The 26,182-nt window shown below is 40.5% G+C and overlaps 2 protein-coding genes across 2 annotated transcripts; one reads left to right on the forward strand and one right to left on the reverse strand.

Moving 5' to 3' along the window:
• The first annotated feature begins 554 nt into the window (after window positions 1–554).
• LOC147865205 (heavy metal-associated isoprenylated plant protein 4-like) lies at window positions 555–3,593 on the forward strand. Its single transcript, XM_087317976.1, has 5 exons — window positions 555–687; window positions 1,827–1,950; window positions 2,056–2,267; window positions 2,593–2,680; window positions 2,802–3,593. The coding sequence occupies exons 1-5, from the start codon at window positions 670–672 to the stop codon at window positions 3,368–3,370; spliced, it is 1,011 nt and encodes a 336-aa protein (XP_087174102.1). The 5' UTR covers window positions 555–669; the 3' UTR covers window positions 3,371–3,593.
• A 705-nt stretch (window positions 3,594–4,298) lies between these two features.
• LOC147865206 (scramblase-like protein) lies at window positions 4,299–19,412 on the reverse strand. Its single transcript, XM_087317977.1, has 14 exons — window positions 19,110–19,412; window positions 18,922–19,009; window positions 17,923–18,189; window positions 17,442–17,813; window positions 17,014–17,100; window positions 7,268–7,309; window positions 7,127–7,171; window positions 6,877–6,942; window positions 6,741–6,797; window positions 6,515–6,576; window positions 6,279–6,399; window positions 5,013–5,132; window positions 4,838–4,941; window positions 4,299–4,682 (listed from the first exon to the last, which is right to left on the reverse strand). Exons 4-14 carry the CDS (start codon window positions 17,706–17,708, stop codon window positions 4,643–4,645), a joined length of 1,011 nt encoding a protein of 336 aa, XP_087174103.1. The 5' UTR covers window positions 17,709–17,813; window positions 17,923–18,189; window positions 18,922–19,009; window positions 19,110–19,412; the 3' UTR covers window positions 4,299–4,642.
• Window positions 19,413–26,182: the final 6,770 nt, after the last annotated feature.

Below are 26,182 nucleotides of genomic sequence, written 5' to 3' on the forward strand. Positions count from 1 at the left end.
GAATAGAAAAATGGGTTGATCAAATTCAAGATTCGTAAAGCCAGAGGTGCATAATGAAAGAAATTGCGGGGAGTGATTGGGGTGGGGGTGTTAAAACGTGTTGTTCTCACAATACTACTACCAATACTACTACTACTACTACTACTACTACTACTACTACTACTACTACTACAGACTAATAATAATTGCAAGAAGAAGTAACTTCCCCTTGTTCACTCCTCTTCTTTAACACAACATATAACCCACACATGTTTGACAGGCGTTTTTTTCCTTCTTCGTTTCCTTTTCAATTTATGTACAATAATAATTTAAAGTCAAGAAATGGAAATAAATGCCCCAAAAACAAAAAATAACAAAAAATAACAAAAAAAAAAAAAAAGGCGCGCACAGAGAAAGAGAGAACATTTTCTTGTATATCCCCTCTCTCTCTCTCTCTCTCTCTCTTCTCTCTCTCTAAGATACACTCACTCACACAAGCGTCTTTCTTCTATATTGGGTTTCCTGTACTTCGTTGGATCTACAGACTCCCTCTCTCTCTCTCTCTCTCTCTCTCTCTCTCTCCCATTTCTGCTCCTTCTGCTTCACGTAATACGCATCGATGGCCTAGACACATTCACATTCACACACACACACAGAGCAAAAGCAAAGGCAAAAGCAAAGCCAACCAACATGGGCCAGACTCAGAATGTAAGTCTCCCTCTCTCCCTGTTTCTTGTTTTGTCTCCTCAATGAATGGATCAATATTGTTGTAGGTTTAACAGTTCATCGAATCCCCCCTTTTCCACATCTTGAACGTTTCCAGTTACAATTTAGTTCAAAACTTTTTTCATATACAGTTTTACTTTGTCCATTTTGAACATTTCCAGCTAAATTCAATTCATCAAATCTATCTCTTTGTTCATTTTCAGCTCGATTTTTCTGAAATAATACCATTTTTTATTATTTCCAGCTGGATGTAGCTGATATGGCCCTACGGGTTATGTTTCTAATCTTGAACAATTCTAATTAGATCTCATTAAAATGAGCATATGTCCCTCAACACTTCTAGCTAGATTCATGTAAAATCATCGACAGGTTTACTTAGTTCAACTGATTATATTGGCTATTTTGATCATTTTGAGTATTTCCAGCTCCATCTAGAGGAAGTTGGAATTGGTCAAATGGGTTTCTTTCCACATTTTGAGGATTTATAGCTAGACTTGCTTGAAATGTTTATATGGACTATCACATTTTCTCCTAATATACTTAATGGAATGAGAATCTGAGTTCAATTTCCCTTTAGCAAATATAGAACTAGGTGTGAATCTGGTACAACTAATGTTTAATGTATAGTAGCTGCCTTTGGAGCGTAATTTAGCATATCTATATATCCATTTATAATGTATGTATATATATATGTATATGTATATTCATATCTTTAATTTGGAGCTTGATTTAGTTGAAATGGTGTTACGGGGTTCTTTACCTTGTAGAAATGGGGAAAATGTGGGTTCTTTATATGAAACTTAAAAGCTTCTCTATTTGAGAATGTGGGTTATTTCTTATGCATGATTATGTGGCTTTGTCAACTGTAAGAATTGTGGGTTTCATTATGTGAAAATGTGAGTTTTATATCTAAAAGCGTAGGTTTGGTACATGGAAATGTGACTTCTTTATGTGAAAGTGTGGGTTATATATGTGAAAATGTCAGTTCTATATATACAAATGTAGGCCCTATATCTGAAAAATGTGAGTTCTGTATGTGAAAAATATGGGTTATGGATGTAAAAATGTGGGTTCATTTTATTTTTTAAATGCATATCTTAACAAATTATGGGGAGTTTCAGGAGGAAGGAGGGAAGAAAGGAAAGAAGGAGAAAGAGAAGGAGAATGACAAAGTCATCCTCAAAGTTTACATGCACTGTGAAGCATGCAAGAAAAAAGTGAGAAAAGCCTTGCAAAGCCTGCCGGGTATGCACACACACACACACACACACACACACACAGGAAACTCAATTTGTTGTTTTTTGTTTGTAGAAATTCCTTCTCAAATATACCAGCCATTACTTCGCATAGGTATCGATAATGTGGACCTGAACTTGAATGAGCAAAAGGCGACTATAACGGGTAAGGTTAATCCGATGGAGGTTTATGCAGCGGTGAGGAAAAAGTGTGGGAAGGGAACTGTGCTTTTGTACCCGGAGCCATCAGAGAAAGACAAGCAAGAAACCATGATCAATTCCATCACCAAGATAGTCGATTCCATTAACGACTTATTGAACCCTAAAGTATGCAATCTAAACTATTGTTTGCCTTATGCATAATGTAAAGACACAATAATCCGTGTTTGATTTTAGCTAAAATGTGATGTGTATGCATATTACCCTAAGTAGAGAAAATTGATAACAAAGACAAAAATTGGCTAGGTTGCATGTGGATGGCTTTCTCCATTTAGTGTTTGGACAGCTGCAATATGGATGCGAGCCATGTGAATTATCTCTAGCCTTGCTTGGTATTGACTAAGAGTTAAGGTTATGTTTGTGCGCATAACATATGGCATACGTGGTTACTCTCACTGAAATAAGCAGATTATCTTGACTTTTTTTGGTATAGCCTCCTGATACGACTCTTGAGCTGAAAGTTAAGATGCATTGTGGAGCTTGTGCGAAGCAGATCAAGAAGATTCTACTGAAAATGGATGGTAAGGACCGTTGTGGTGATCTTTCAATATCTGAATGCTACAGATTTGGTACTCTCCTGCATTATTATCATTGGTCATCTTATTTATTGGATGGCCTTAAAAGCTAACCCATGTTTTGCAGGGGTTACCGAGGTTAATGAAGATCTTGTAGGCGACAAAGTGGTAGTGAAAGGAAGGGGTTTAGTTGCGGAGCAACTGTGTGATAGGGTAAAGAGGCTAGGGAAGCATTGTGAAGTAATATCATCAAAAAAGGATGAAAAGAAAGAGAAAAAGAGTGAGGAAGCAAAGAAGAAAGAGGACAAAAAGGAAAATGAGAAGAAAGAGGACAAAAAGGAAAATGAGAAGAAAGAGGACAAAAAGGAGAATGAGAAGAATGAGGAGAAAGAGGAGAAAAATGAGAACGAGAAGAAAGAGGACAAAAATGAGAAAGAGAAAAAAGGAAATGGAAATGGAAATGGCAATGGCAAAAATGGCAATGGCAAAAATGAGAAGAAAAAAGGAAATGGTGCAAAAGAAGGAAAGGATTGTGTAAAAGAAGACTTGAAGAATGATAAGGTTGAGGAAGAGGAATGGAATACGAAAGCTGATGTGAAGAAATATGTATATCCTTCATATGCTAGTGTCTCAGAGTATGCATATCCTCCACAACTCTTTAGTGATGAGAACCCCAATGCTTGTTCAATCATGTAATAAGAATTGCTGCATCTTTTCCATACTCCATCTATTGATGCCAAGACATAACCCATTGTTCTTTAGAGTCATGCTTCCTTCAATTTTGTGTCCATCTATTGAGAGAGTATACTTCCTTCGACATACATTCTTTCATACCTTTAATACTACGTCCTTACCTGCCTTCAATGAATATGACCAAAGCAATTGGTAATGCACTTGCAAAAATAAGCTTTTCTTTTTACCTTAATTCAAAATGCGCAAAAACTCGTTCTCATTGTGCGCAAAAAATGTCATTGTGCAATGATTTAGTTGCTTTATTATTTGTATATTTATTATATGAAGTAAGCTCTCCCAATTCTTGAATAGGTTTGGTCCATGCAATTATGACAGATTTGCAACCCTTCTTAGCTGTGGATATGGCCAGATATTAAATCTTCACTTTTTGACATATGTGATCAGAGCAAAAGTTTGTTGAGTCAAACTCACGGTTGCAACAAGGCTACATGATTTCCTAGGCCTTTTGTATACTGAAGATGTTGAAGGACGTAATCCACCCAAAGATCCTTGACAAATAACACAAGCATCCTTAAACATCTTTTGTATAATTATCAAAACATTCATGGTTGTGGCTCTCTACGTCTTTAGCTTGTTTGAATTGGATGTCCTCTTCTTACTGCCAATTCCCAATGATGAGCAGTGTAAGAAAATGATAAAAGCACAATACTCCAGCACTAAAAATCTTGGGTAAACAGAGACCAAGTCATTCTTACGGCTAGAAATGTTATCATTCGTATTAATGTTCATTAGTCTGCCTTTATTAATCAATACTTGCATTGATTCTTCTTTCACATCCATGTGATAAATTTGTTATTACTATGAGCTTGAGATTACTAAATCTGGAAAATGGGATGGCAACAATTTTGATTCACAATAAAATGTGTCATATTTCTTTGTAATATCGTCAAGAAAGATAGCATGGACATCTTAACATAAAAATAAAAAAGATGAACATAAAAAATCAGTTTCTTCGCACAAGCGTAGCATACAAAAAGAGATGAAAGACTGCAAAACAAGGTTTATTGTGACTGTCTGTGTGCTCACCCAAATATTGCCTAGAAATTTTTATACTGAAAATTCTCCTCATAAAACCCCCAATATTACATTCTATGCACCTCTTGTAAAAAGAAATTATTCATGCCCATTCTTGAGCATAGTGTATAGATCCAATTCTATACAGCAAAAACATTGCCTCCATGAATATCAATCTCAACATTTGTTGTCTTACAAATGCTATTCTCCATCAGAAACAAATGGTATCGGAAGAAAGAACCTGGCAAATTTTCAACATAATAAAGAAACATTCAATAGAGAATAGAACATATGAAGAGAAATCTACCAAATACAACATCAATATTCATGTATTTTGTCCATGAATTCACAAACATAATTAGCATATACTGCAAAAAATGAATAAAATAAGCTTACCCTCTACGTCTTGAAAAATAATCATTGTCAAGAGATATTGCAAGGGCCAGTGTCACAGTTCTTTCCAGGAGGGTCAAAGGGCGCTCAGATCTGAATTCTTCAGTCTGCTTTTAACAAAAAATTAGCAAGCATTTTTGGGTTTTGTCAAGAAACAAATTCAAAATACATCTATTACCTCAAGCTCTGGGTTGACAGTGATTCCATGCAGTGCAGCGGGTTGAGATACATGCTCTAGTGAAGAAGAATGAGAAGAACCTCCAAATCGCAATGCATATTGCCCAGCATCAGTGAGCATCTGTGTAATTTGTTATTTTTTTCTCAATATATATCAAGTCCAAACTTATATCAACAATCATTCTAATAAGAGAAAGTTTATGTAGAAATTATCATCAGTTTGGAATGACCATTTTTTCATGTGCCTTTTTATCATAATTTAAAGTTGAGAATGGATATAGATAAGATCAATTCCATTTAGATGTAAATGGCACTCCGAGAATGCAATGACCAATATTAGAAGTGTAAATCCTGAAATATACTATATATGGTTCCATTCAGCCTGTGTATGTGGTGCATCAGATATAGAGTAAATATAGAACTTGCTACATACTTTGTATTGGTCATTCTGCAAAATGAAGGAGATAAAAGACGAGAATACAAGGAATAATTATGGTATGAAGTAACCCCATCACCAGGTTCTTCACTGGCTGGAATGGTTTCTTTCCTGTGTGAGCACCCACTATGGGCGACGGGCGTAGATATTTATACCTTCATTATGGAACTATGGTCCATTGAACATTCTAGTCCTGCATTAGTGAACCCTTGATAGATAGCTCTATCAAGTAATATCCCTCATGGAGAACACAATTAGAGTCATGCCAGAGGATCTCCAGAGTGGGATCTGTACAAATATAAAAAACAATTGCAGCCTTACATACAAGCCCTGTAAGGATTCTAACAAAGATGGAAGTAACTATCGGGCTAACTGTTGGCAAATCTCTTCAAATAGGGTCATTAATTACCCTATTAACTCATCTTCTCAAGAGTGTCTCAACGGCTTTACATAGACATGAAAAATGAGAGCACAATTCAGGTGGTATTTCTCACACAGTGTCTCGTCTTCTATCTCCTTCATTCGCCAGCCTGATAGACTTCAGACCAAAACCAGGTAAGGAGAAGCATAACATGAGGACATGCTATAGATGATCAAACCTCTATAGGTAGGAACTTGAGTATTAAAAACACTAAGAATTACAAAACAATTGCAGTTTTGCTGCTCTGGAAATCAGAACCACAGATTGAAGGCAGAAATTTTGCTGCTAGGTCAAGGAAAAGAAATACTGACAATTACGTCAGACCACAATGATGTAGCAAGGATAGATGTCTAGTACTCACAACTATAGTTGGGGAATCTTGACTGTCCCTTTGAGATTATTTGATTTACCTCATAGCCAAATCCCCGAAAGTGTCGATCAATTTCTGCAAGGACCTTTCCATTCTCATCTGTCAACGTAAAAGTCCAGTTCCAAAAACCTGGATTTTCAACAATAGCAAATTGTCTCTTTCTGTCAACATAGGAAGATACATATTGTTAGAGGAAGGTCATGAAAAACTGAAGATACTCAAACTTATTTCAGGAAGAAGTAAGGTTTAACCAAGTATAGAAGGCACACACATTACCCTAAGTATAAATCATAGATGCGTCTCCACAAGTGCCATCTCCTTTGAACAAATCCTATAACCTGAAAATGAGTATGCCTATTTATATTTGACAAAAATGATTAGATGACACTTATATATTGACTTTTCAACTCAGCAGGTATCATTCAAAAGTTATGTTTCCATAAAAATAAAATACAAGGCATTTCACAATTGAGTTGTGGTCAAATGTGAAGGAGTACATTACCTTTCCATCTATTTCTGCATAAATTGTGCTATTAATAAACCAAGCTGGTCGCCGGACCTATGACACATGCTGAGGATATCAGACAAACAAATCACATCACAATTTAACCTGCACATTTATTGATTAACATTTTTACCGTGAACAGAATCTTCTCAGTAGCATCCATTATTGAGGCAGTAAAAGGTCTCCTGGTGCGTAGCAACTATGGAATACAAAACATAATTGAATCCATATTACACCTACAAAATGCGATCACAGAAATGGAAATACAAAACATATTTGATCTTTGCATGCTACAAAGACCCTGAAAATGTATGCACAACAATGGAAATACAAAATATATGCAAGTGCATACCCAGCAAATGAAATGTGAAGAAAATGCTCACCTGCCGCATCAGGAAGTTACTAGATTCAATTATAAACCCAACAACCTACACAAACACAATGTTATTAAAACACTAGATAAATTACTTGCACATAGGGAATATCAATTTAAGAACCCTAGAAACAGAAGATGTTTAACTTACAGTTAGGGACTGACGAGGGTCCATGATAACATAGCGATTTTCCTGCAGAAAAGTATTATTCAAAATGAAAGAGCCAAGTTATTTACTGTCATATGGAATAACTGAAACAACACCATAAACAATCCTCCTAACATATCTGATTACAATAGATCATCTTTCACTTTGACCAAAACACAAAACCCTTTAATTAAACTGTATATGGATAGCTACAAATGATTGGCAGATAAACTGTTATATGCATAAAAATGCTCATGTGACATGGAGTTTTTAAAACTACACAAAGGTTGAAGAATCAACTTGTTGATCATGATCTCCCAACTTTTATTGTCAGCAGTAGTATGGGAGAGGCCGAATCCTTAGGAACCCATAAAAACACCTCCTCCAACATTTTTTGTGAGTGGTATGCAGTTTATGCAGGCTATAAGCATATCCACTGAAATCTGGTTAAATCATTCGGTCTTACCATCTAACTCCGGGTATTCGTTAGACTTCTTGCCAAAATCTTGGTGGTGTCATTGTCTTCATGAGGTGCTATTCTAGTTCTTTCTTTAAAATTTAAATTACAATTTTATTTTATTTTCTTGATTCCTTGGAGTTCTCAAATCAGGAGATGACATCACATGGCCAGTGTAAAACATTGGATAACCATGGGTGGCAAGACTGGGGTTCAGTATTTCACCAGTACAATTAGCATTGTATTCTGATTTGTATGGAGGTGTATATTTTCAATCATAAGGTTGTGCCTTGTACGTTCATTTTAACTTACGCCCTATATAATGTCGCTTAAAATTACAAGTGAGTTGACCAAGATATGTTTTGATGAGGTGGCACCAGGCGATATATCTTTTGATGTTGAACTCACAAATAATCTTCAGAGCTGATAAAGAATCATTTTAGAGTGCTGAAGTTTATTGGTAGCAGAGCTGATTTTCTCTCTTTTCTATTTTGCAGAAAGTAATTCAGAAGGTTCTAGTGGTTGAAACAAGCATACACTGTTGGATATGTTTTTCGAATTTGCACTCTTATCTCATTGTATTCTCTTCTATTATCATTTCCTTGGGGCCAATAGGTTGTCAATTTCCTTGTTTAGGAATAACATTTCCTTTTCCTGATGCCCGTGGACAATATATGATGAAGGCTGCTAGTGATAAACTTGATCCAATTCTCCAATTAGCAGTCTTAGTAGGCCTAGAAGACTTGTTCAATCCAATAATTTCAAATCTTTGAATCAACTACAAGGGGAGTTAAACAAGCAAGTTCAACACAAATTAGATACATTTGGTTGGGCAATCCAAAATATGTAATGTTTGTTCCATTTCATTGAATCAAATTGGCAAATTTTTCAAAAGCATCACACAATATAGTTGAAGAGTCTAAGTACGTTGCTTTGTTCATGGTGATTTGACATGCGTGAATTCCTTAGCATTATCAACAGTCCCAAGCATCTAATTGTTGTTGGTTTGCGTTGGTTTGAACTTCATAATTTGGAGATTGCTTTTAAGCTCTTCCAGGTTAGTTTTGTTGAAAAACGTGGTCATGGTCTACAAAAGAAAATTAGGGACTATTGTTCAAGATTGAAGTGACAAAAAAATGATAAGAGAAGGCATCCGTGTCAATGCTTAGTGGCAGGGAAGTGCAGACAACATTATAGTCCAAAGGAAAACAGTTTTCCAGGAGGAAGATTCTGGTGTAATTAATCCAATAATGATGAAGATTTTGGTCTGAAGTACTTAAAGTCTACATCCATTCAAATGGGATTTTGGTTGAGGCAAAAGAACAAAAAGTAAAGTTTCATTGAAGAATGGAAATGTTTTAGTGGTACAATTATAGGACACCATGTTATTATCCACTAGAATAGATAAAGAAACAACGCAGAAATCCACGAAGAAAAAGCCATTTGCTGAACAAGTGGCTAATGTGGTCAGTGAGGCAAAATGCATCAAAGCAAATAAGTTGTGCACGTAGGTTCCGGCTTCATGGACCACAATCTCACCACCTTTGTAATCGACATATAAAGGTCATTACCTCCCGCCATTCGCAGGTGCTTCCCTCGCTTGAGAAACCTCTCCATTCGGACTTAACCTACTCTAGACATCTTTTGAAGACAAAAATTATAATCTACCTTGTTTGAGAATCTTACATGTACCAATAACAAGATTCTTTAGTCACTTTTTATCTTATTTAATTTTTCACTTTGTAACATTTATTTTGGTTTCTTTTTCTCAAAGCCAAGACAACGCTTAAGATGTAATCTCTTGTTTGGCCTAAAAGGAAAGTTTGTTTTATGCGAACCATCTCACTCCCAAGTCAAATCTTCAATCTAACCATTCATCCATTTTATTTTAAACTCTTGAATATGGTTAGAACTCAACATTTAGGTTATGAATCGAGAATTTTTTCTGGCCTATGAGGTTTGGATGACAACTCCTCAAGAGTAACTAGAGTTTTGATGGAAACCAAATTATCGTCATGTTATCCGTATAGGTGTACTGGATGAATAGGGTGTAATGTGTATGGTGTGGTGTGTAATATGTAATAGGTATACGAGTGTGTGAGGATGAGTATGTGTGAGGACATGCACAATTATGTGCATGTGACAAGAGTGTAACGGTCATTATTTACCGTTACATTATGTATTATATAAACCCCTTATGGGGCATGTAATGGAGATTGAGATTTTTCCCCTCTCATTTGGTGTCCTTTTCTATTTGTCTTTCTCTCTCGCTCTCTCTCTAACTTAACCCCCTTGGGAGGGGGGTGAAGCCATTCTAGGCTTCACCCCCCACCCCAACAACACGTCAAAACCCAAGTCTTTGAGATGACTAACATGATAGACAAGATGGATTTTGACGCCAGCTGGAAGTTCGAAGCGATAGGCAGATGAACCAATATGCTTGAGGGCTGTGAAAGGTCCAAAAAAGCATGGGGCTAATTTAAAACAGTTGCCCGTTGACAATGTCGTAGAGTCATGAGGCATACGTAAAAACACTTTCTGTCCAAGGAGAATGAAACTGACGCGAAATATGCGTGTGTGTGAAATATATCTCGGCCACAACCGAGACTTCAATCACTTCGTGAGAATCACAACCACAGAAAGAAATGGGAAATGAAGGTAAATGCACGTATACACACAAACAATAGAGTAAGAGAGAGTGCACAGGAAGTTAACGTGGAAAGCCCAGAGAGGGAAAAACCATGGGAGCCCACAGACTCCAAACTATCACTATGTAAAAGAATACAACAGGGGGCACAGAGGCAACGACCTCGTGCTCTCAATCTTCGCCAACAAGCGGTTACAACAGATTCTGTTCAAAGTATCTCTCTCTCTCTCTCTCTCTCTCTAAAACAAAGATTATGCTTGTGAAGAGCCAAAAAAGAGATAAACCATGCATTATGTACAACAATGAGCCACTTGAATGTGTGGAAAGCTTCAAATATCTTGGCCTTGAAGTTCCTTCAAATCATAGATGGAATGAATGTGCTACACGCCGCTTAGAGGCGGGCAAGCGAGCATACTATGCATTTGAGAACACATGCAATCTTGGAGATATTAAGTGTTGGGTCCTCAAGAAATATCTTTTCGACACTTTGGTGACACCGGTTCTTCTCCATGGGTGGAAGTATGGGGTGGTAGTATCCCTAAATCTATGTGGAAAGTCCCTCACATCGACTTCCTAGAATTGCGTGGGAAGCAAGCAAAAAGATCCAAAGGACGCAGAAAAGCAAAATTTTGTGTTCCGGTTGGATGCAAGATATAGAAAAATGGTTTGGTAGATAGGATGCGAGACACTTGCTTCATGATGCATCATTAGATTCCTCTGTAAATGAGGCATTTTTGCAACGCCAATGTATCATGACATGGGACAAATGTGGAGGCTCACACTTCACACATTATACTACACATGTTGCACCTAACTACAAAACCATATTCTTTGCGGAACGGGGAAATCGTACACATCGATACATGTTAGAGCCCATACCGTTATCTGCCATTCGAACCATTGCTTCCATGCGACTTAGCTCACATGCATTGCGATGTGAAACAGGGTGTTGGGGTACAAGTGATGAGAGTGGTCGGCTATGCACACTTTGCCCTAAACAAGTTCGCGAGTCTGAGTATCACACTTTGATACAATGCTCTGCCTTTGATCATATTTGACCATGCTTTCCACATCTCTTCGATCGAGCCCAATCTTTGCATGAATTCCTCTCACAACCACAATGTGCACTCTCGATTGCAACATTCATTGGTAAAGTTCTTGAACATCGAGAGTCACTACTCACTTTCACACGTATCACGTGAAATGTAATATTTTTGGTCTCATAGGTCATATTTGACCTCCGAAGACGATAATATAATCTATCTATCTATCTATCTCTCTTTGTTTTCACTCTGTATAGTTACACCAATAACTCTATACAAAATAATGACCAACAACACTATTTGTGTTTGCCCTAGGTCATATTTATACTAATACGACATTAGGACTGTTTACAAGTATAGCCCCAGCGGGCTCTCAGAAACATATTTATCTATATGTCCCTTCATCGTTGAGAGGTTCTCACCGGGTCTTCCTTGCCGGGTACACATCATCTGGTTCTCACCGGGTCATCCTTGCCAGGTACTCATATCCCATCCGGAGGGACCGAAATCCTAACAAACTCCCCTCCCCCTTCACTCCGGCATGGGATGCCTCGTTAGTCCGACTGCTTCCGGCATGCGTCTAGCTTGTCGGGTGTTAGCACTTTGGTCAGCATATCTGACCCGTTCTCCTCTGTGTGGATTTTCGTCAGCATGAACTCCCGATCTTCCACTCGCTCCTGGATCCAGTGGTACCTCCGCTGGATGTGCTTCATCCTAGAATGATAGGCAACATTCTATGCAAGGTGGATGGCACTTTGATTGTCGCAGTTGAGCCGATATTCCTCTTGCCGAATCCCTAGCTCTCCGATGAAGTCCTTCATCCACAGTATTTCCTTGCCGGCTTCCACAGCTGCCATGTACTCCGCTTCCGTGGTTGACAATGCAACTGTCTTCTGCAGCCTCGACTACCACGAAACAACTCCCCCTACATATGTCATGACATATCCGGATGTTGACCGACTAGTATCCACATCAGCTGACATATCCGAATCGGTGAAACCGTCAAGTTGGGGTGCCTTTCAAGTATCGGAGTATCCATTTTACCGCATTCCAGTGCTCCTTGCCAGGATTGCTCATAAACCGGCTCACCACTCCGACTGCGTATCCGATATCCGGTCGGGTACACACCATTGCATACATTAAGCTCCCGACAGCAGAGGCATATGGTATCTTCATTATATCTGCCTTCTTTGCTTTCGTCTTCGGGCTTTGCTTATCGGATAACCCGCAGTTTGTTAGAAGTGTCGATCCGACCGGTTTCGCATCTGACATGTTGAACCGCTGAAGCACCTTTGTCACGTATTTCTCCTGTGACAGTCACAATTGCTTCTTTGACCGGTCCCGGATGATATGCATCCCCAGTATCTGTCTTGCCGGACCCAAGTCTTTCATCGAGAAGGTCTGGTTTAGAGCCTTCTTTAGCATCCGTATCTTGACTTGGTCTCGTGCGACGATCAACATGTCATCCACGTACAAGAGTATCAAGAAGTCTCCACCTTCGAACTTCTTCACAAATACGCAGTGATTGGCCTGTGTCTTGTGGTACCCTTGGTCGGTCATGAAGGAGTCGAACTTCCGGTACCATTGCCGGGGAGCCTGCTTCAAACCGTAGAGGCTCTTCTTCAACCGGCAAACCAGGTGCTCCTTCCCTTTCTTCACAAATCCCTCCGGTTGCTGCATGTAGATCTCCTTTTCGAGGTCACCGTGGAGGAAAGCCGTCTTCACGTCTAACTGCTCTACCTCGAGGTCCATGCTTGCCGCTATGCTCAACATCGTCCGGATGGAAGTCATCTTTACTACCAGGGCAAATATCTCGTCGAAGTCCACACCCTTCTTCTATTGGAACCCCTTCACCACGATCCTGGCTGTGTACCTTGGGGGATTGCCGACATCTCCCGGTTTCAACTTGTACACCCACTTATTCCAGAGTGCCCTCTTTCCTTTCGGCAACTCCATCAGTTCATAAGTGTGGTTCTCATGTAGGGAATCCATCTCGTCCTGCATGGTACTTAACCACTTCCGGCTATGGGTGTCCTTTGCTTCTTCGAAGTTTTCTGGCTCCCCCTCATCGGTTAGCAACACGCGCTCTACATCCGGAAATCTCCGGGGGGCCTTCTCTCTCTGAGAGGATATTTGCGTCCTTGGCTTTCAGCAACCGGCTCCTCTGTTTGTTCTTCATCCGAATCCGATTCGGGGCCTTGGCCGGTTCCGGTTTCTGCTTCTTCTTCTTCTTCTGCCGATTCGGTATCCTCACCATAACCGGCCGGTTCTTCGAGTGTCAACCGACTCTTAGCCAGGTAGGTCTGAATCTCATCAAATTGATCCTTACCGGTCAACTCGGAGTTCATTATCTTCTTCTCCAACTCCCAGTCGACAAGGGTCTTGTCCTCCATGAAGATAATATCTCGACTCCGGAAAACCTTCTTGTCGACCGGATCCCACACTCGGTAGCTGAACTCATCATCGTCGTATCCGAGGAATATGCAAGGCCGGGACTTTGAATCCAACTTTGCTCTCCGGTCCTTTGCAACATGCACATAAGTGAGACACCCGAACACCTTCAGATGCCGGTAAGACACTTCCTTACCGGTCCACACTCTCTGTGGCGTGTCTCCATCCAAGGGTACTAAGGGTGATCTGTTTATCACATACGTCGTTGTCAACAGCGCCTCAACCCAAAACGTCTTAGGTAACTTTGCATGTGCTAGCATACTCCGGACCCTCTCCATTATGGTCCGGTTCATCCTCTCAACCAACCCGTTTAGTTCCAGCATCTTCGGCACAGCAAATTCGAGCCGGATTCCCTTCGAGCGGCAGTACTCCTCAAACTGCCCCCGGTATTCGCCTCCGTTATTTGCTTGAACCGCCTTCAGCTTCCGGCCGGTTTCTCTTTCCACTCTCGTGTGGAGCTCCTTGAAGACGGATAACACTTGATCCTTCGTCTTCAACGGTGTGGCCCATAACTTCCAGATGTGATCGTCTATGAACATCACGAAGTACTGCGATCCGGCATGTGACTTTGTGTCCACTTAACACACATCAGTATGCACCAACTCCAGTGGTGCATTACGTTTCATCGGTGGCCTTGATCGGAAGGAGGTCCGGTTTTGCTTACCGGCCAAGTAGTCGGTGCACCTCTCAAGATGCACGTTCTTCACCGGAATGAGGTTGTCATCGGCAAGCCTCTTCATCCCCTTCTCGCTCATGTGACACATTCTCTTGTGCCACAACTCACCGGCAGTGTCGAAAGCAATGTTCACTTCTTCCAGGCATAACCGGGCATTCATCAGGTACAGTGTATTGACCTTCTGGGCCTGAGCCACTATCAGGCTCCCCTTGCTGAACTTCATGACACCGTTCCGGATGCTACCCGTGTAGTCTTCATCATCTAGCCGACCGGCTGATAACAGGTGTTGGACATCCTTCAACAGCAGCTTGCATCCGGTTGGTGTTGTCAACCACACGTCTCCTATGCCACAATTCGGCATGTACCTTCATTCCCCATCCAGACATAGCCGTGATCACCGGATGTGTAGGATGAGAAGCATTTCCGGTTTGGGGTTAGGTGGAATGACACTCCGAAATCGACAACCCACGTTGTCTTGTCGCCAACAAGGTTAAACTCACTCTCCTCGGTGATGAGCATCAACTCCTCTTCACTTGCCGCGATTGCCGTCATTCCCTTCGGGTTCGGTCCTCTCCAGTCTTTGTCGTTCCGGTCCAATGACCGCTTCGAATCGGTACTATCGGTTTCCTTGTCTTTCCGGAAATGCCGACAGTTCTTCTGGAAGTGCCCCAACTTCCCACAATAGAAGCAAGTGGGCCTTCCCCTTGACTTTGACCGTGTCCCCGACTTTTCCTGGTTCTGGGGACTCTAGTTCCTTTGTCTTCCACGTTCCGATTCGGTAAGGAGTGCTTTGGAGTCGGAGCTCGTATCCTTGTCTTTCCGACACGCCTCCTCATCTAGCAAACTCGACTTGACTCTTGCTAGGGATAACTGTTTTCCTTCCGGCCCGGCGTTGCCCAAAGTGACAACTAACGTCTCCCAGCTATCTGGGAGGGAACCGAGCAGGAGCAATGCTAGTACCTCATCGGCGAGAGGTACTTCCAATGATGTTGCCTGGTGAATCAGCCCCTGGAAGGCATTCATGTGCTCCGCCATGCTGGAGCCATCTTGGTACCAGAGCCTCACTAGTTTCCGGAATACCGAAACCCGATTAATGGCATTCTTGTTCTGGAACATGATGTCAATCTTCTCCCAGAGCTCATGAACCTTACTCTCCTCATTGAAGTTGTTGTACAGGCTCATGTCGATGAAACACCGTATGTATGCCGTCGTCTTCATGTGCATCACCTCCCACACCGTGGCGTCGATCTTGTCCGGTCTACTGAACCGGCAACCAAAGATCTTTGACCACGAGCATGTCCCTCATCTTCGACTTCCACACTGAGTAGTTGGAGCTGGTGAGCTTGAACATGCCGCTGAAAGATTCTTCCATTTTCTGTGTTGTTCGCTCTGATACCAGATTGACGCGAAATATGCGTGTGCGGAATATATCTCGGCCACAACCAAGACTTCAATCACTTCGTGAGAATCACAACCACAGAAAGAAATGGGCAATGAAGGTAAATGCACATATACTCACAAACAATAGAGCAAGAGAGAGTGCACAGGATGTTAACGTGGAAAGCCCAGAGAGGGAAAAACCACGGGAGCCCACAGACTCCAAATTATCACTATGTAAAAGAATACAACAGGGGGCACAGAGGCAACGACCTCGTGCTCTCAATCTTCACCAACAGGCGGTTACAACAGAGACTATTTAAGGTCTCTCTCTCTCTCTCTCTCTCTCTCTATTTTCACTCTGTACAGCAGTTACACCAATAATTCTATACAAAATAATGACCAACAACACTATAGATGTTTGCCCTAGGTCATATTTATACTAATATGACATTAGGACTATTTACAAGTATAGCCCCAACGGGCTCTCAGAAACATATTTATCTATATGTCCCTTCATCTGTTGAGAGGTTCTCACCGGGCCTGCATCATCCGGTTCTCACCGGGTCTTCCTTGCCGGGTACTCATATCCCATCCAAAGGGACCGAAATCCTAACAAAAACGGGGTTGTCTCTGCTTGTCAACATAAAAACGAGCTCTGTCCTAAGCCATTTTTATATTATTGTGTCATGCATATCCCTTAGAAAGTTGCGTACTTTGTAGCTTATCACGGTGAATGTTGACATCAATTGGGTCATGTGGCTGAAAAGTTATGTTGCTTTAGTCTTAGTATACACTAAGATGTCATTCAGGTACATTAGGATGAATTTAGTCCAAGTAAAAAACCTTGCATGAAACAATGGTTTAATCTGGAACAAAACTACAAAACAAAAACGTTCTCATACTTCTTATCACATTTTGTGTCTGACGCCTTGAGGGAAATGGTTCTAATGGAACATATAATAAAACTTTATCTCAACTAGGAAGGTTAAGTCATTGTGCTCATGTATTGCAATTAGAGCATTTGCTAGGAAACATATTAATTAAAGCCGATTTTAGAAATATGATAAGACCATTGACACTTAACTACAGACTTACTTGCTCGAAGCCCATTAACACATTTGCCCATTCAATATTCCTTGTGACAATAAGATCTGGTCTTCCAAGTAGTGAGGAGATTGTGATCTGTGTAAAAGACGATGATGGAAAATGTGATAAGTTCCTTGCACTCAGTCCTTGACAACAAATCTTGCTTATCATTCAGAGTTAAAAAATAAATTTCTTCCCAATCTAGCTGTTAGGTGGTGAGCTAATGACCAATTACATATAATCTATCTCCACCATAAAGAAAAGGCCCCCCCAAACAGCAGAAATCATACATTATATATACAAGAAGCATTCGTTAATCATTATATATTAACTAAAAGAAGGGCACCAAGTGAATTTAGCATAAGCATCAGTTAATCACTGCACTTCCTAATAATCACGGCTAGTTTCACTTAGCTGAGAAATGAACTTAGTTGTACCTGTTCCAGACCAACTGGCACAGATATTTCCACTGAAGAAGATTGTCGAAAAGTGGCAAATCTGCTTCTTAAATTATACTTATCAAGACGCCGAGCTTTCAGAATCTTCATTCGTTCAGCTAACTGATCTCGTGTCCATGGATGATTGCACTTTATCTCTGCATGAGTTTGTGTGAACCTATATGATGTGTTATACCATGCCTTTGCACATATTCCAGCCTTTATGATAGCTTTACTTCTCCTTACTGCGCATAAAATTCCAGACATGATTATATAGTTTGTTTGTGCTAATTTTATGCCTTTTTCCTGATATGCTCTGGGAACAGAGTTGAAGGAAATGTCGTGATATGAAGATGAGATGTGGCCTCAAAACTGCAAAAAGAAGATCCAGGAGAACATTCATTTGTGGTTACCTATGGAAGCTTCACAAAATAATCAGAAAAGATGCACAATGGAAGTATAGGCATTATGCTCCATCAACCTGGCTGACTTTTTGTCTTTGATATGCTCAGGAACTAGAAGACGTTTTAGTACAAATACCGAGATGGAACTTTGAGTAAACTGCACAATAAGATCAGTAGAAGACTCAGAAAGAAATCCTATCAGCACAACAAAATACACTAGAAAGGATCCTATTTTGTTGTGTGGAACCTTCTGGCCTTTAGTCTCCGGTGCTCAAGACATATAGTTACTGAACACAAAGATAAGCAGAAGAATTGGAAAAGGCTAGTGATACACTCCAAGAAACCTGTATTGACAAAGATGACATTGTTTACAAGATGTGGTGTTAAGAAAACTGCACAAGAAGATAAGCAGAAGACTTGGAAAAAGCTAGTGATTACACTCCAAGGAACCTGTATTGACAAAGATGAAATTGTTTACAAGAGCGCTAGTGTTTATTCTCCATGGAACATATTTATGTAAAAAAGGAAAGGGATGGAACTGTTTAGAAGAAAACATACAGAAGATCAAGATGAATTAAGCCTAGGAATTATGCTCCAAGGGAGACCTGCTGACCCCTTGAGTCTGATACTGAATGAAAAGTTTGATGCAAAGACAGAAACTGAGCAAGACAATGAGCAGAAAACTCAGAAGAAGGTTGGGATTATGATTCATGGAATCTGTGTTTGTAATGATGAAGAGAACCTAAAATTTTAATTGTTCAGAAGAAGATCGTTCAAAATTTCGTTTCTTCAATGGATTAACCTGTAAGGTAATTACAATGAAGAAAGGTGTCTATAAAAAAGAGTCTGTTCAGAAGAAGATCAGCAGAAGATACTTTATATGCACAGGAAAGATTATGTTTTTAGGAGCCATGGACGTTATGTTTACAACTTATAGGAATTCCCAAGAAACATAAGAAGATGATCAACAGAAAAATCTACATGAAATTAGCCTTTGAAACCTTCGTTTTACAAAGACAAGAGACTGCAAAGGCGATCCAGAGCACGTATAATAGGTATGGATTACCATTGCTCACCTGTGTTTACGACTCCAAAATCTGCTTACAAGGACCTGTCCAGAAGATCCACGGGAAAAAGCTAGGTTCAAAGCTCTCCATGGAAAATCTGCATTTACATTAAATACGCAATCCAAATTCAAGAAACGGTTCAGAAGAACCTCCATTTTAAAATGGCTACCAATGAAATCTGAGCTCTAATGAATAACCTGGGTTTACAATGACGAAATCTGTTCCCGCAAAAACTTTGTCCAGAAGAATGTCCACAGTAAAAATGCAAAGGACTAAGCTGAAGCTTCCATTGAAGGCTATGTTTCCAAATAGGACATGCGTGGGTACAGATATTTGTTTATTTATACAGCGAATTGCCTGCACCAAATTGCGAGCGTTTTCCTCTCTCTGGTAATCAGGACGTGCAGAAGAAGAAGAAGAAGAAGACGATGAAGAAGAATCAAAAGGCTAGGATTTCTGATCCATGGAAAACACCAAATCGGGACGGGCGTAGCTGCATATGTATGTATGTATGTATGAGGATCGGAAAGGGTTTGACGAGCGCGCAGACGTTGGTGGTGGTGTTTTACTTCGTGTATTTCCTCTTCCTCAACAGTAGAAGAAGACGAAGAAGAAGAAGAAGAAGAAAGCGATTGATTTTGAATGAAATGTGTCTGAAATGTGTCCAGAGACACAGAGACATATCTTTCTAATGTCCGGCGATTAATGTCCACAGGAGAGGCCGATTGCAATCTATGGGACGGGGCCTAGCCCATGGAGAGAGAGAGAGAGAGAGAGAGAGAGAGAGAGAGAGAGAGAGATTATATTATCATTTTCGGAGGTCAAATATGACCTGTGAGACCAAAAATATTCCATTTCATGTGATATGTGTGAAAGTGAGTAGCGACTCTCGATCTTCAAGAACTTTACCAAATGAATGTTGTAATTGAGAGTGCACATTGTGGTGGTTGTGAGAGAAATTCGTGTAAGGATTCGGCTTAGTCGAAGATGTGTGGAACGCATGGTCGAATATGATCAAAGGCAGCGAGCATTGTATCAAAGTGTGATACTCAGACTCGTGAACTTGTTTATGGCAAAGTGTGCATAGTCGACCACTCTCATCACTTGTGCCCCAATGCCCCGTCTCACATTGCAATGCATGTGAGCTAAGTCGCATAGAAGCAATGGTTCGAATGGTAGACAACGGGATGGGCTCTAACATGTATTGATGTGTACGGTTTCCTCGTTCCACGAAGAATATAGTTTTGTAGTTAGGTGAAACATGTGTAGTATAATGTGTGAAGCGTGACCCTCCACATTTTTCCCATGTCATGATATACTGGCTTTGCAAAAAGGCCTCATTTATAGAGGAATCTAGTGATGCATCATGAAGCAAATGTGTTGCATCCCATCTACCAAACCACTTTTTCATATCTTGCATCCAACCGGAACTCAAAATTTTGCTTTTATGCATCTTTTTTGGATTTTTTTGCTTGTTTCCCATGCAATTCTAGGAAAGTCGATGTAATGGACTTTTTGAACCTTAAGAATGTATTCAACAACCCTTTTCATGGCCATGACCTCAATGGGAAGTGATCTTGTCTCAAGGAGGAGGAGTATGTATGACATTTGTTTATTAACTTATAGAAACAGTCTAAGAAAATGTTTTTGGACATTTTCAAACTCTTTCCAAGTAGATTTAGGGATGCAACCACTCCATATTTCCACCCCATAGAGAAACATTGATGTTACCAAAGTGTCGAAAAGATATTTCTTGAGAACCCAACACTTAATATCTCCACGATTGCATGTGTTCTCAAATGTATAATATGCTTGCTTTCCCGCCTCTAAGCAGCGTGTACCACATTCATTCCATCTACGATTTGAAGGAGCTTCAAACCCAAGATATTTGAAGTTTTCCACACATTCAAGTGGTTCATTATTGTACATAATGCATGACTTACCGTTTTTTTGGCTCTTCACAATCATGATCTTTGTTTTAGAGCAATTGACACTTAATTTAGTATGCATGCAAAATTATGATGAGCAAAGAGAGAGAGAGAGAGATTATATTATCATCTTTGGAGGTCAAATATGACCTGTGAGACCAAAAATATTCCATTTCACGTGATACGTGTGAAAGTGAGTAGTGACTCTCGATGTTCAAGAACTTTACCAATGAATGTTGCAATCGAGTGTGCACATTGTGGTTGTGAGAGAAATTTGTGCAAGGATTGGGCTCGGTCGAAGAAATGTTGAAAGCATGGTCAAATATGATAAAAGACAGATCATTGCATCAAAGTGTGATACTCAGATTCGCGAACTTGTTTAGGGCAAAGTGTACATAGAAGACCACTGTCATCACTTGTGCCCCAACGCCCTGTCTCACATCGCAATGCATGTGAGCTAAGTTGCATGGAAGCAATGGTTCGAATGGCAGATAATGGGATGGGAGAAAGAAAGAAATATTAATGTCTTCTTAAGGCCACAATTGGCCCATGAGACAATTGGTTTACAACAAAATGGGTATTTATCTAATCATCAAAACTAAAATAAAATAAAGTAAAAATAGAACTTAAACTAAAAGAGTTTTAGTAGTGTACAAAATGTGGTATACTTGATAAAAGGAAGTGACTTTGCACTAAGCCTAATTTCATTTCCACCCAAGCCTCTCGAAAAGAACTAGGAGGTCAAAGGGTTTTGGTGTGGGTGTGACCCATGGTCTCAATGTATAGAGTGCCCCAACCATGGCTTCTAGGCGGTGTAGCTCACGTTCCCTTATTTTCTTTATTGCTTCTACACGTCGAGTTACTTTGAAACCCGGCCTCTAAGGGCGTTTGGTTCTTCTTTGGTTTTCTGCTTCATCAAGGAAAAGGCTGAGTGGTGTAGGTGTGTCGACATTCGTTGTCTCCCCCTGTTCTTGAAAAACTTCATTTATTACATGTTGGTGAACAATAGCAACATTATTGTCAGCGTTTTGTAACTTATTCTTTCTGTGTTGTTTTAGCTCTAGGATGTATCTGCCTAATTTCTTTATATCTAGAGTATCTAATAGTTTGGGAAGGGTAGGAGAGGAACCAAGTATGTCTTGGTATTTTGCCCTTATCTGGGGTAGGTGGGACACTTGCATGTAAAGTGGTACTCATCCTCTATATCTATGTGGCATAACTTACATATCCTTTCCTCCCTAGGGACTCCATTAGTACAACCATTCTCAATCTCAAGTTGGTGAGATGATATTCTAAGTTGTCCAATGGCAACCCTTAGTGCATGTGGTAAGAAGGGGGGAGGTTATTAATGTCTAGACCATTTGCAAGAAGCTAACTCACCATCATGCCATACCATGAGCTAGTATAGCCGGAGTCATATAGTGATCGAGAGGCCTTAAAGGCTTGATAGGATATTCTATCATGTGGTCTGTTATGTATCTTGTGGATAAAGACTACAAGTTGAAAAAGTGCCTCTACTAACATCGGGGCTAAAGTGAACTCAGCCCTAATAATGTCATGTGGTACTGTCGATTTGCTTCGAAGTTGGCGCAATAACATTATCACCAATGGTCTCTCTAATTGTGTCCACATGAAGGATGGTAGTCTTGGAGCCCAAACCACTGATGCATACATCAAGGAGGGAGTCACTAATGAGTCAAAGAGCCACCCTTTAGTCCGTGGCTCTTGAAAGTATGCTTGATGGTATTGACTCTCAAGGAGTGAGAGGGATGCATGTCCTCTCGTAAGTCTATATCCTTTGTTGATTGTGTCATCGAAAATTTACCTAAGCGGGCACTAAAAGTGACTCCGAGATAGACATATGATCCAACCACCTCAACTGGGTTATGGGAGATAGTTAGGTGACACTTAGCTCTAACTTGAGCCGATGTGTGGAAGATAAGGACTTTAGTTTTCCCTAGATTCATTGCCAAACCTCGTTGTGTGCAAAAGTCATCTAAGGCATTAAGGTGCCTTTGTAGGTCGTGTTCGGATTTAGAGAGCAAAACTATGTCGTCTGCATAGAGCAAGATACGAACCTGTGTATCCCCAAGGACTACTCCGTTGCCTCCCTTACGATCCATGTAGATCCTAAAAAGAGTCGGAGATAGGGGGCAACCTTGTTTTACACCAATAGTGCTAGTGAAACAATTGGATAGGCCACTTGGGCATCGAACACACCTAGACACTTGTTCATATAGTGCGTAGATGGCCCAAACCATGTCATATGGTATCCTCAAGCTTTTAAGCTCTCTAGGGACCGTGTCAAAGGCTTTGCGGAAGTCCACAAAACAACAATATAATTTCTTCTTGCAAGCCTTAATCAGGTCAATTAAGCATCTAACTGTGAAGATATGATCAATAGTGGAGAAGGCTCGTCTAAAGCCAGCCTGTTCAGGTGTGCGAAGATTTAGGGTCTCCATATAATCACTAAGCTCTTGCCTCCATTACTGCACCATATAATTTAGCAAGGGTATGACCTATCATAATGGTCCTATATGTATTTGGGTCCATGGGGTCCCCCCCTTTATGTATGGGGGCCACTGTGTTCATAGTCCATTGTGGTGGAAAACCCTCCGCGAGGGCATGATTGAAGATTAGAGTTAGCAAGGGAGCTAGGCACTCTCTCGCATATATGATGTGTTCTGCTCGCAATCTTGTGTGGTTCATGGGCATCCTATGTTGTAATTTCTTTATGACCTTCGCGACCCTAAAGGTCATGAAAAGTGTCCCCACGGTAGGTCGGGGTGTAGAAGGCATTGGAATGGGTGGTTGGTTTGGCATTTGGTAAAGTATCTCTGGATATGTGTGCTAGGTTTCGGATCTTCGATGGGTGTTTGTGGTCTTGGTTCCCGTAATCTCTTCCATGCAGTGGCACAATCGCTACTCATGAGCATATGGTAGAGTTCCCAATATTGGGATGCCTCCCATGCTCATCTCTTACGACGTGTCATCTTGCACATTTCTTTGCGAGCTTGTATTGAGGTAATACTACCACTGAGTTGCGATATTGTAAGTTGTGTATGTAAGTTCCTACAATCCTCATCATACCATCTATTTTGTGGCATAGATCCTAATCTACCTTGATTGGAGTGTTTCGTATATGGGAAACTGCTAACTGTTGCAGAGTGAAGGATGTGTGTGAGTTTCGTACTAAGGCTCTCTAAAGGTAGGGAGGGATCAAGGGAGGAGAGATGGGCTTGAACATGTCGAGAGTATATGTCAGAGAGGTCATGTGTGAAATGTATTGTGGTGTGATGGCATGGTTGACTATATTTGGTGATGTTAGAGATATCACATTTTAGTTCGAAGTATAAGAAACTATGGTCCGCGCCAATAGGGCATGGGGCCACCCGAAAGGAGTTAATCATGTGGGTAGCTTCATGGCGTCCTATTAGATAATCAACTGTGCTTTCCCCTCCTCCATGTGGGAAACATGTGAGCTCTTCCGAGCTTGGCCACTTGGCTAAACCATTATATATGACCATCTGGTGCCGACTGCAAAGTTCGAGCAAATGATGGCCAAAGCTCGTGGCGTCTGCACGTTGATCCTTTGATCTACGTGTGGTGCATATGTCTAAAGGATTGACATTTACCATTTCTAGGTTTCTATTCATCTGAAATATTGTGCATTGTCGGGATTGGGTTCTCGCATTGAAGTCTCCTACAAGGAATACTTCTCCTTCGGAAGAATATCGGATTATGTCGTTTGATAGAGGTTCGTATGGGGAAGGCCCATGTGGCACTCCTTCATCAACTAATCTCGCCTCACCAACCAGATTATAACAAGATCCTTTCGGTGGAAAGTAATAAATGGCGACAAATACTGCCTTGTCCTTGGTTGTGGAGACTTTCACCTACATAAAACGAGCTTTTGGGTCTGTCCTCAGTATTTCTATCCTATTATGTAGCTCTCTCCGAAACAATATTGCGACACCTCCAGATCCCCTCGTAGTGCATCGACGTGAGGTTTGTCTAAAAGCGGACTCCCAATGAAATCCTTCGACTCGTGGGAGTCTTCTATTTGGGCTTTGGTGTGTTTCTACCAAGAAAAGTATATCTGATACCTTTAATATCTCCTCTAGGTGGCCGAGGTGTGTCCAAAGTGCTTCGTTACAATTCTATAAGGTCATCCTAAGTGTATTTTCTATCATATGGGCCACACACTGTCAATTAGTAGTACAATCATTTATGATCACTCATCCGTCTCGATAAAAGGCGCGATGCCCTTCTTTAGGAGCTTGCATAACTCGTGGCATACAACTCTTGCGATGCTCAATTTGCATCTTAGTGAGGTCTTCATTGAGATAGATAAGGTCCCCACCCAATCCTCGAAGAATTGGTCTCTTCTTAAAGAAAGTGATTCTAGAGTCAAAGTCTTTAAATTGAAGGACTAAGGCTCTCTTCCTAGTTGTGTCACGTCCGGCCCTCCAAAATTTGGTGATAGGTAGGGCTGTTGTGTACCCTAACATTTTCCCAAGTGTTTGTGCATCCTTGTCTAGGGATGCACCTTCCTTGAACCCAGTGACACATACATTTAAGTGTCAGGCCTGACGCATTTTCTCTTCTTCAAGGGTGGTATTAACAATATTTTCATCTTTGATTTCTTTTCTAATGTTTCTTTTAACCACATCTACCCAACCTGTTTTAGCTAACTCTATGTTATTTTTAACTTCCTCTTTAACTTTTTTAATCTCGTCTTTTATATCCTCTATGAAGGATATTTCACCGTCCTCCCGAGATACCTCGATGTCATTAAGTTGTTTGAGATGTTGGAGAAGGACAAACACTATTTTTGATGTATCGTTCTGCTACGATATCCTTTTCCTTAGTTCTTTGGCTCATTTCGAAGCTTCCACAGAGGGCTTTCCAAAGAGTATGTGCACATATCATTTGGTGGTTTCTGTAGAAATTTACGAGTAAAATGATCATTCGTTTGTATGCATCTCATGGTCGCATGCTTTGTTTCCTTCTCCAACAAAATTACTTGTAAGTGAGCTCTCTCATATTTTTTGTCATATGGATGTTAGTGTTTTCATGAATATGGACGCGTTTCCGAATTCCTCAAAGGATGCATGCATGGTTGAGTCAGTAGAAAGTCCAAGAGGGGATGGTAAAAGACAACGATGTATTGGATATAATACTAATGATATGTCTTATGTTGATGCAATGCGACAGGATGATATTGAGAAAGATGATAGTCATTGGGAACATTTAAGATGCATGAAAAGTATACTAATGGAAGATTGTATAAGGGAGAATGTAAAAGTTGTAGAGGAGTTTGTTGACGATGAAGTGGTTAA

Source organism: Azolla caroliniana, unplaced genomic scaffold (assembly GCF_043228905.1).
Source record: "Azolla caroliniana isolate FFs.n. ecotype wild unplaced genomic scaffold, voAzoCaro1.0.p SCAF_4, whole genome shotgun sequence".
Lineage (NCBI taxonomy): Eukaryota > Viridiplantae > Streptophyta > Polypodiopsida > Salviniales > Salviniaceae > Azolla > Azolla caroliniana.